Consider the following 12,272-nt stretch of genomic DNA (forward strand, 5'->3'; position numbering starts at 1 on the left):
ACTGTTATACCGAAAAACTTTCGGTCATTTCTGAAAAATGTCCAAATTGTGAAGTGGTACAAATAACAATAGACGTTGAGAAAGCTGTCGTTATTGCAATTAAAAATATTACTACCAAAAGTAAAAATTCGCTGTTGCTATTTTCACCCGTGTCAATCAGTATGACGCAAAATTCAAGAGTAAATGGGTTAGTCAAAAAATATAAAGAAGAATTCCGTGATCTATCTCACCAGAATAAAATATATTATTTAGGTTTTTTCGATTTGTATTTTATGTAATTTTGTATTTTAATATCAACAGTGTTATTATGACGTTATTATTTCGTGAGCTATCTTGCCATAACAAAAAAATATTAGTTACGTTTTTATATCGATTGTATTATTTTTTTAATTTTCGTAAATAGTACATTTATTTATTTATTTGCGTTGTTTATTGTTATTGTTTAATATTTTTATTTTTTATTTTTTGTCCGGGGAAAACTGTCCTGTTCGGTAGGGGGGGAGGGGAAACGTCCCAGATTCCATGTGCATATGTATATATTTCATAAACAATTTTATATTACTGTGTAAATAATTAAAATTATAAACACTACCTATAAATCTATTTATTTTATACACATTTTTTATACCTATTATATACACTATAACAATCGATACACAATGGCATGTGCCTTCTTGAATGGTCGTTCAGTACCGATATGCAAGCACGGACTGTTAAAAAAAGGCACGGTCGCACGGAATCCCACATAATTATGTAATTTATAAAATATTACGATTTCAAATATAACTTTAACTTTGCAATACGTATTTATGTACATTACATCAACACCCAAGTCAATAAGACTACTGAATGTTTATGAATGTATGGCTATATGGGACATTTATACATTATACTTTTACATATTGGTGGTGGGGGGGGGGGGGGAATGTTTTAGGGCAAGAGACGCTGTAATGTCCCGGCCGGTCCGCGCCAGAAACCATTTGGAACTAAATAATATATCCACAGTACTACAGAATAGATTAAATACATCGGGACTGAAGATCATACAGACATATAAATACGAACATTTAAAATACGGATTTGTACCTACCTTATTATATCTAATAATATATTCTTAAGAATGAAACGAACAATCAGTTGTGGTACGCGAAATACGGTTCCGTCGTAGACCGTATTGTCCATTTGTCCATAGCATGATGAAGAAAACATGGTCCTTACTCCTTAGCACGGTAAGATATATCTACAACCGTAGTCCATTGAAACTTGAAAGACTTGGACATTGTATATTAAATGTGGTGACACTGTTTTTCAAACGATTGGCATACCTAAATAAGTAATCACGGTCCACGGACGGAGTAAAAGAGTTAAAGAGTAAAAAGAACCGAGTACCGACTACAACTACTCAACTCCGGACTTAGGGTATCTTTGGTCCGTGTTATGAAATATAAATGTGACTTCCTATAGTAAAGTTCCTTTTATTAATTCTCATTTTTGTTTTTTTTTTTCAATATCGTTTTTAATATTTTGATAGACTATATTACTATAATATACATTTTGATTAAGATCCTCGGATAATATCTCATCGAGGTGGATAATATTATAAATTAATGTCCACCTTGTATCTCATATTATTGTCATATCGTAATGGCGCCAATGAGAAGGCGAACAACTTCGTCTAAATAGCAAATGGGTAGTTCGGGAAATATTTGGTAAAAAAAATAACTAAGACATTCGAAGCTCGAAGAATATTTATCAGTTTAGTAATTTAGTGTCCTCATTAGCGTTGGCCGTTCGGTGTGTGTGTGGCTGTCAGTGGGGGGGGGAGGGGGCTTACGTTATTTCATATTATGGTTATTGCTACTCGTTGTGACATGCACTGACAAATACTAATACGTTTACATCGTCGAACAACATTTTGATAACAACTCGACAATAATAATAATAATAATAATAATAACAACTGACAAGGTGTCAAAATATTTATGTTTAGAACGACTTACTCTTGGTAAATAGTGAATAGCAAATATAGCAATTTCGATTAATGATACGCGACCGTCGTTGCAGTTCGCCAGTAAGACATTACAATAGACTGGGATCCACGTAGTTGATATTGGCTGACCTACGACTGAATTTGTTTCAACTGCGATTTCGAGGCACTTTATAATAAGAGGTAGGTACGTATACGTTCTTACGTTTGATAGTTTGTTCGTTTGTTGGAATATATTTGTTTATTACAATAGCCAACCGTTTTTGTTGTAGAACGATATTTTGACCTGCAATGGCGTCCCTGTCCGTAATTTTGGCTGAATAAGACTTGCAAACGACTATCCAACTATAGTTAATTTAAATGGCGAGCATAGTTGAACAAACTCCAAATGCAGCGGACAAAGCCATTTCCTTGTTGAACAGAGGTCAACTAGATGAAAAGGCAATAAAAAAAGTTGATTATTCCATTGTCCGTGGAAAGGTAATTTAGTCTGTGGCTTAATTAATATTCAATATTAAGTTTATACTAAAGTATTTTTTTAGCGTAATTTGTTTTCAAACAATTATTTTGAACTAAAAAAAAATATAATTATCTAGATGTATTGTATATTTCGCTTACAACAACACTTGATATAGTATTAGGAACTAATTTTGACATTTAATATTTCTGCTTGCAGTCAAGTTTGGTTAGTCCGTCTGAAGAGCAATTTGAAACGTTACAGCATAGGCTCAAAGAGCTAATAGAAGAAGGACATGGAGAAACTATTTATGATGTAGGCATTGGAGATGATGGCAGCGGCTTAACCAATGATGAGTTTGAAGCCTCTGTGGCTACACTACATTCATTAGCAGCAACTCAGGATGCAGACTGTGTCCTTCTTAGAGAAAGAGTTGAAGGTGGAACTAGTACAGCACAGTATCTTGTTAGAAAACGATTAGAATCTCAAGACTTTCTTGAAATAAGGTAATGAATTAAATAAATAAACTAAACATCTTTAAATAAAAAAATATTCATTTAATTAATTAATTAAAAACAATTTTCATTTAGGGTAGCGGTTGTGGGAAATGTAGATGCAGGAAAATCAACATTGTTGGGGGTTTTGACTCATGGCGAATTAGATAATGGTCGAGGCCATGCGAGGTTAAAACTGTTTAGACACAAACATGAAATGGAATCGGGACGTACAAGCTCTGTAGGCAATGATATTCTTGGTTTTGATAGCACAGGAGAAGTGGTGAATAGACCAGAACATGGATCATTGGATTGGGTAAAAATATGTGAGAAATCAACCAAAGTTATTACCTTTATTGATTTAGCTGGACATGAACGTTACTTGAAGACTACTGTGTTTGGTATGACTGGACATATGCCAGATTTCGGCATGTTAATGGTAATTTAAAATTTAATTTCGCAGTGACATGTTTTAAAATTGTAATTTCAATTAGATTGGAGCCAATGCTGGGATAATTGGAATGACCAAAGAACATTTAGGTCTTGCATTAGCTCTTAGTGTTCCAGTATTTGTAGTAGTTACAAAAATTGATATGTGCCCACCTAATATACTTCAAGATACATTAAGATTATTAGTTCGTATACTTAAGTCACCAGGTTGCAGAAAAGTTCCAGTTATGGTTAAGACCAAGGATGATGTCATTGTGAGTGCTACAAATTTTGTTTCTCAAAGGTATGTAACTCTATAACTGTTAAATATTTATTTGATTATAAATTGAATTAATATATTTTTTAAGACTTTGCCCAATATTTCAAGTTTCTAATGTAAATGGCGAAAATTTAGATTTATTAAAAATGTTTTTAAATCTATTAACTACCCGAGTTATGTCTACTGATAATGATCCAGCTGAATTTCAAATAGATGACACATACTCTGTACCTGTATGTATATATTGTAAATTATGATTATCTAATGGTATTCAAATATTTTATTTATTAATTTTTAATTTTAGGGAGTTGGAACAGTAGTTTCCGGTACAACATTATGTGGAACAATTCGTTTAAATGATACACTGATGTTAGGACCCGATCCTGTTGGCCAGTTTATTGCAATCACCGTAAAAAGTATACACCGTAAAAGAATGGTTGTACGTGAAGTAAAAGCCGGACAAACTGCCTCTTTTGCTTTAAAGAAAATCAAAAGATCCCAAATTCGAAAAGGTATGGTAATGGTTTCTCCATCACTCAATCCATCTGCTACCTGGGAGTTTGATGGAGAGATACTTGTATTGCATCATCCAACAACGATTAGTTCTCGTTACCAAGCAATGGGTAGGTCTTCGACAATTATGTTTAATAATGTAATTTATAGTTGCATTTTTTTTTCAGTTCATTGTGGTAGTATTCGACAAACAGCATCTATTCTTAGTATGTCTGAAGAATGTTTGAGAACTGGGGATAAGGCAAAAGTAAGATTTAGATTCATTAAATACCCAGAGTACTTACGACCCGGTCAAAGATTGGTATTTAGAGAAGGCAGGACAAAGGCTGTTGGCAATGTACTAGCTGTGCCCCCTCCAACAGGTCAAATAGGCGTCAGACAATCTCAAAAACCTCAAAAGTCAAACCCTCAAGCACAAGGACAAGTAATTAAACATTAAAACATATTATAAAAAACTTTTATCAAACTTTGGGTATTTACCTTTTATGCATTCATATTATAGAATGTTGGAGAAAATGAAAATCAGCCTGCTCATAAATCAAGAAGAAGGGGTGGACAAAAACCTTTGGCAGAGCAAAACACTAGAACAATAGCTAAGTAATGGTGGGATTGTATAAAATATACAAAATGTTTGTTGTTTCAAATTCTATGTAAATTTTTTTATTTTTTAACTTCTTATATCGTCTATATAGGAAATTTAATGTTAATTTTTGTTTACCAATATTAATGGAAAAATAAATTTATCATTGATTTTAATTTTAACATATTCACCTGTTTCATTTAATTACTTATTATAAATTACTATATATATTATAATATGATATACAATTCAAACATCTAATATTATTTCATTGATATTTGATTTTGCTTAAAGATAATTAACTAATTAACATTTGTTGGTAAATTATTTAAATATTTACCTTTAAAATATTAAAACTGAAAAAACCTATATCAGGTCAGATTGTTATTTTTAAATCACTTTTTCATACAACAGTATGTTAATTATTTGGGTTTTACTGACTTATTCTTTTTATTTCTTAAATTTGGAATTACAAAAGATTGTGTACGAATTTGATACCACCAGGTTCCTAAAGATATAATAGTAAGGCATTTTCCTCTAAAATGATATAATAATATGCTCTTCAATTTTAATATAGAGAAATTAATTTAATGCTTATGTTTCGGAAGAAGTTACCCATCAGTAATTATTTGTATTAAAATCCAGTTCTCGCGATTTAATATCAGATATCTATAATAAATTCTGTAAATTTTTTATATAAAATAAGAAAATAAGGAAGAATATTATCTTTGCTTAAACAATTATTAAAAATAATATTATTTGTGTTTTTTCAAAATCTTTTTTTAATATTTTTATTTTTAAAAGGACGTCACACCCGCATATGTTGTCTCCTTTTTACACACGTCGAAATAAGACTAAATGCGTTTGTACAGTCTGAGTAGAACTCGCTCAGTTTTGGTTCTAGAGAAAAAATACCTATTAAGTATTATAAAGTTGAATTGTGACAATATTTCTGAGGGTAAGTTTTTTTTTAAAAATTTAAATTTTTAAAAGTTAAAAGTATTTTAAAAATGTTGACATTTTTTCTATTTCTAAATATAATAAACGTTATATTAGGTATAATGGAAAAAATGCAACTACTTGCACTCAGTAATATTGTCACAATTAAATTTTATATTAGGTATTTTTACTCTAAAACCAAAACTGAGCAAGTTCTACTCAGACTGCATAAACGCATTTAGTCTATTTCGTACGTATGTAAGAAGAAAACATATGCCGGTGTGACGTCCTCTTAAGAAAATTATTTATCATTTGTAATAACTTTCTAAAAAATAAAAATATTAAACAAAGTTTCTGACAAAGCACAATACTCTTCATACATTTTGATGTATATTTTAATTTCAATAATCTAATCACAATCACTGAAAAAACGTGAAACTGAAAATTGTTTTACTGATGCTCTGTCTTAAGAGGATGTCAGCCCACTATTTTTTTCTCTCACTGACCCGTGCTAAACACAGCAAATTTGCAATACGCAGAACCAATCATGTGTTGTTAGCTTTAATATTGGAGTGAATTCAATCTATAATCAAACAAGTTAAGAACATTATCTGTGTTTGAACGTTGGATTTTTTACAATAAATTTTCCTATAAATTTTGAGTATTTAAAATATTACAATTTAAAAATATTTATATACTATATCACCTGACAAGTTTTTGTTTTTTTGATGATTTAAATACTTAATTTTCAATGAGTTTTTAAAGAATTTTAATGTTTTTGAATAATATAGTATAAAAATACAACTTACACGTTTTTATAGAAAAAAAACCCCACAAAACCACATAAAGTCTCCTTCTATTTATTGTATACATTTGGTGATTTTATTATATCAAAATTTAGAAATACTCAATCTTGAAACTACGTATATGAAACCGTAGATGAAAACATATGGTTAAAAAGTTAACATAGTAGACAATAATTAATTCAATAAACAAATGAATAATGCCAAATTGTGCACTTTCCTCTAAAATGTAGCACATATACAAAAATTGATAGGTTAACCTACCTAGTTAAGGTCTTTAACATGTTCTCAAACTCTGCAGACATTGTATGTTTATTAATTAGCATACGTGTATTATGAACAATGTATTCTTGGATAGTATATTAATTGTATAAACACTCCATACCTTATTTATTTCTATACCTATTTAATACAATTTGTCAATATAATATCACTAAACATCATCTATTAATTAAACAGTAAAATTAAAATTATTCAGTACGAATTTACTATGATATTATTGTTGCGCCTTTTATTTTCAGATTGTTGGAAGTACCTGATCTATCAAACAGGGTATATCTCTGTGTAACATTATTATAATTAGTATTTTTTTTTAAAACTTACTGTACAAATATTTGAGAGTTGTTTCTAGTACTAAAATGTATGTAAGTACATGTTTAAAAAGTTAAGTTAATGATTTCCATTAAGTAGGTATTGCGAATTAGTATTATGCCGGTATTTTGTTGGAAGTGGGTAAAATATGTTGTAGTTAACGGATATGTACTTGTGAGAATAATCATTGTGAGACACTCTGTATACTGTAAACTAGTTACTAATTAGTAATTAGTATATGGTACTAAAATAGGTACTTATCTAAATTATTTGTTTAGTATTGGATAATAGATATAGGTGCATACCAATATTGTGCATAATAATTGTGTATAAAGATAAAAAGTAAAGATTATCGAATTGTATTTTGTTAATATCAAAACTAGGTATGTCAAAATGATTAACTCTTGTATACAAAAAAACTATTCTGAACAAAGCTCAATCAAACTATTAAACTTACTAACATTTCTTCTAAGTTTTGCTATGATTATTTATGATTTGCACTTAAAATACTTATATTTCATTGAGGAAAACTCTATGAAAACCTAAAATCATTTTTTTCAATATATAGGTACTAAATTATTCTTAATTTCCAATCTGATTCAGAATATAATATAAATAGATGAATATCTTTTGCCAATATTGCCATGTAACTATCTTTGACTTAATATGTAATGAAAATAGTAGATACCTTTATCCACGACTAAATAAACATTATTTATTCATGCCCATACTATTATATTGTTTTATTATAAGCTAGTGTAACCTATAAGCTAGCAATTAGTGTCTTTTTTTTATTAAAATAAATGAGAAAATGGGAAAATGTAAAATCTGAAAATTCAAAACATTAGGTGAATTTGATAATAATGGGTACCTATAGTTTAAAATGTTGAGTTGAAATAAAATTAACTAATTTATAGCTATAAACAAACTATTGAAATATCATTACACATTACTAGGACTCGGATTTATATATATTTATATAACCAAAGTATGTACTTATACAGCAGAAATATGTGCTAAAGAAATCAAAATATGTATTATCAAAAAAATTATAATAATAATAATTAATAATATAATAAAATGTAATTAAAAATGTATATTTATCAAATTATATAGATTACAATTAATAACATGCACTTTAAAATTTTCGAATTCAAAAGATCGTCGACATAATAATATATAGCCATGATAACCTTTTAATCATTCTGAACTCTGAAGAAAAGACATAATAACAGTATTATTGTCTAAATATGTGAGAAAAAATTGAATGATTATGAAATATGTAAAAATATGTTAAATCAAATATAGCTCGTTTTATTAAAAATATCGTGAAACAAATTTATCACTTGCCGAAATTAGTTTATCGTGTCGCAGAGAAAATATGTATTTGCATATAAACCCGAGCCCTACACATTACATATAAAATCTAATATAAAATGACCAGGTCATAATATGGTCCAGGCCATCTGGAAAATTCCCATTTCCAGAACGGCCACTCCGCTCTCCGCCCTTGCTTCAGCCTATTTTTGGTAGATACCTAAAATGAAAAAGAAATTTTGAATACATGATTTATATAAATGGTTTTACAATATTGTTCAATCAATGTCAATTGAAAACCGTAGGTACGTACACTGAAAACCATCGTGATTACCTTTAGGTGTACCAATTATAGTTAGCTTAACTTGAGTTGTAGGAAGTTCATTCAAGTATTCAACTGTATATTACAGTTTCTACTGCCGCGATATACCTAGCTGTATTGTTTATGTACCTATAGCATATAAAAATAATTACAAAATGTTTTATGACTTGGTACTCAAAACTTAAGTTTGAAAAAAATTAAAACAGGCAGTTATTTACGGAAAAAAAATTACATTGTGTTATGTACCTACATATTTGTTGTACCAGATATTATTGGAAATTATTTTAAAAAAAAAACACTGAAAACTGCAATTGTAATTTTTTTTTTATATATTTGCACTAGTTTGTGATAGAGTTTTTTTGTTCTTTAAATACTTATATGCATTCAAGTGTTAACAAACAATTTTAAATAGGTAATATTTAAGTAAATCGATTATTTACTATACAAGGATCATTTGTATTTATAGTATTCGTAGTAAATTGTGCATAATTATTTTTATTACATTTGTTTTTTTTACATTAAAACCTATATACTGTAGCCATGGCCATAACTGAAAATAAATTTCGGTGGGTGGGGTTAACATTTTTAAATATATATATATACCGGACACTCACAATTTTCACGTTCAAAATATAAAAACTTTTTTCTCGTTATTATACTCCTTTAACGAAAATATAAGATTATTCTTAATACAATAGGTAGTTGATAAATTATATTCACTGCTAAAAGTTTCAGGGGGGTGGGCAGGGTCTGGGACTCCTGGGTGCGTTTCTCACCACTTTCCTCCCCAAGTGGCGGACTTGACTGCACCAGTGCAGCGGGACATGGAGTGTGTTGGACACGAGTCTCACCTTGGCAAAGGGTAATGATATAATTGAGCGTTGTAAATATTAAAAATCTACGATAAATAAATTGTAGGCTATATAGCTTATAGCATTTAGGAAACGATCCCGAGCCAAGTTCGTTTTATTATATACAGTATTTAACATTGAATTGCCATGTCGTAAAATGTAAAAACATCTAAGTTGCTCAAATTGTTCAACATTTACCTACGTAGGTACCTAATAATCGCAGAATCTATAAATCTTTTATGCACTTGTAATAAAATTGAGATTTATTAGTAGTTTAACTTTATATGCTGGTATAGATCAACATAAAAACGCGGTAAGCACTATCGTAGATATTTGTAGAAAGGTTGTGTTTTAATATTTAGTTTCTAAAGTTTTGAGGTTTTTAAACCAGTTTCAAGCCCAGGTGTTGGCCAGCTAATATCAGACTTAAGGCGAGAACATGTAATATTATTCAGATTTTTTACTATATTTTTATTTTAAAGCGAGATATAGATAAGATTTTCAAATCGTGATACCTCACACGTAACCCAGTTGTAGGTACCTACACTCGTATCTTATCACTTAAAAATTAAAATAAGAAAATTATTAAAACAGACGTAAAAAAAAAAAAAAAATGTTTTCGCTCTAAGTCTGATAACAGCTGGTCGATCAATTCACTCTAATATCAAAATAATTAACAACACACCATTGGAACATTTGGAACTGCTGAACTCGAAATTTGATATGCATCTATTGCAATTTGTAGGTACCTACGTTTGTATGAAAGAGTCATCACAATGCGGGGTGCTTTCCGGCTATTATACGATTCACAACAATACCTACACGGATGGATACATACTCGTGGCCGGAGGCGGTATTGTTATAATATAAATACCTAATGGGTAATAATAATTATGGTCAGGTTTTATGCTTGGAAAATTGGTTGCATATTACTGTGATTCAATTAAAAATTTCTCATGACGTGTCGCATAAGTGGAATCTGGATTTTTAGGTAAAAAAATTTAATTTTAACAATATTCTCTATAAATGAGAAAAAAAATGCAAAAATATTCTATGTGAACGTAAAAATAATCACCTGCCTATGCACATTTAAAAACTTTTTTACCAAAAAGATATACTTTTTCTCTAAAAAGTTATAAACTATTATAGTCATGGTGACAAATTAACGATAATATTATAAAAAAAAGTATAGAAATTCACAGCGACTTAAATGAAAATAATATTGTATTGGTAAAGGATAACAAATACTGTGTGAGGATGACTGGTCAAAATTAAAATTTCAATAATAATTTACAAATCAAAATACATAATAATATATAAGAATTTTTTTTCTCACAATATTTACAACATACTTGAATATAATATTATAGTCGTCTCAGATACTATGCCAAAGAAACTAAATGGTAAAATAGTTTTGTTTATATTGTGTTGTGCGTGGGACAGAGAGAGAGAGAAAACAAACGGTGCGCTGACATCTCCGTGAATGTAAAAACCTGAAAATCCGGGTTCCTATGGCCATAAGATTTATGTAGGTATTTTAGTATTTTACTAGTTTAATACCATAAGTTGACCGATTGGCTATTGCCGGTGTATAATATGTACTCGTTATTCATTATTTATATTTTAAAATAGTTATGTTAGCGTCAATATTGCGAAGACGTATTCATACCCACACTTGTCACCTACTAGTAATATCGAAGTCTACGAGTGTATTATTATCTATTTGTCGTTATTTTACTTGTACGGTAATAAATATTTCTCCGTGTTCGGCGTCCGTCGTTCAAACCGTTAGCTGTCAGCATGACATTTTCTTGATTCCTGTTTAGGCACGATGTCGCGGTTTGAATACTGCAATATTGTGGAACACTCACGGCTATCAAATTCTACAGTTAATGGCCATTACAGTAAACTACATGAACTTCAAATCCTAATCAAAACAACTACACAAGCCCGGATTAAAACATTTTGAGGTCCAAAAAAAAATAATAATAACAGTTTATTATGTTTATAATGTATGTATTATTTAATATTAGGTACCTGTTATAATAGATATTTATGGATATTGGGTACTTGGCAATAAATAATGTATCATTTTATTTATAAATTATAATTTATAAGCTTTTTTCTTCGCTGAATAATCATCGATTTTTTTTTTAGGTGATTTATGCAGTGTTATTGCAGCCTATAACGAAAAAAGTAATGGACATATCTGATGAGGCCCCTAAACAAATTCTAACTATCGAGGCCCGGGGGCCATGGCCCCCTCTTGACCCCCCCCCACCCTTAATCCGGGCTTGCGATTACACCCCCAGTCATATGTTTACAATCTCGAGACGTCCAAGAAAATAATCAAAACCATAAATGAAACTGAGTCGTCTTCTTATTTAAACTGTACAAATATAATAGAAATAAGTGTAACTTAAAAAATGTAACGTAGGCTGATAATAACCTTGCAGTAGGTGCCTTTAAAAATTAATAAAAAAAAAAAATATATCGGAACAGTACCCGCCGTGTAAGTGTTTTGTTATAAGGAAAGGCTTACAAAGTTCAGAAAAAAATATGATCATAAACATGTTATATATTAGAACCTATGTCGTAACAACGAGTAACCCAACCTATTATTATTTATTATTATTGATTCTTTCTTAACAATACGTCAATATACTCGTATGCATTTAGGCTAAAATTAAAGCAGGCACGGAATTAGTT

General features: G+C 29.8%; 1 protein-coding gene across 2 annotated transcripts; it reads left to right on the forward strand.

Moving 5' to 3' along the window:
- Positions 1-1,894: 1,894 nt before the first annotated feature.
- On the forward strand, positions 1,895-4,926 carry LOC132948659 (GTP-binding protein 1). 2 transcript variants are annotated; one of them, XM_061019232.1, is made up of 9 exons: positions 1,895-2,174; positions 2,260-2,467; positions 2,664-2,950; positions 3,035-3,377; positions 3,433-3,671; positions 3,736-3,880; positions 3,952-4,270; positions 4,328-4,584; positions 4,663-4,926. In XM_061019232.1, exons 2-9 carry the CDS (start codon positions 2,348-2,350, stop codon positions 4,759-4,761), a joined length of 1,809 nt encoding a protein of 602 aa, XP_060875215.1. In that variant the 5' UTR covers positions 1,895-2,174; positions 2,260-2,347; the 3' UTR covers positions 4,762-4,926. The 2 variants fall into 2 exon arrangements, with proteins under 2 accessions (XP_060875215.1, XP_060875216.1); XM_061019233.1 differs by having other exon boundaries at positions 1,895-2,170.
- Positions 4,927-12,272: the final 7,346 nt, after the last annotated feature.

This window comes from Metopolophium dirhodum, chromosome 7 (genome assembly GCF_019925205.1).
Source record: "Metopolophium dirhodum isolate CAU chromosome 7, ASM1992520v1, whole genome shotgun sequence".
Taxonomy (NCBI): Eukaryota; Metazoa; Arthropoda; class Insecta; order Hemiptera; family Aphididae; genus Metopolophium; species Metopolophium dirhodum.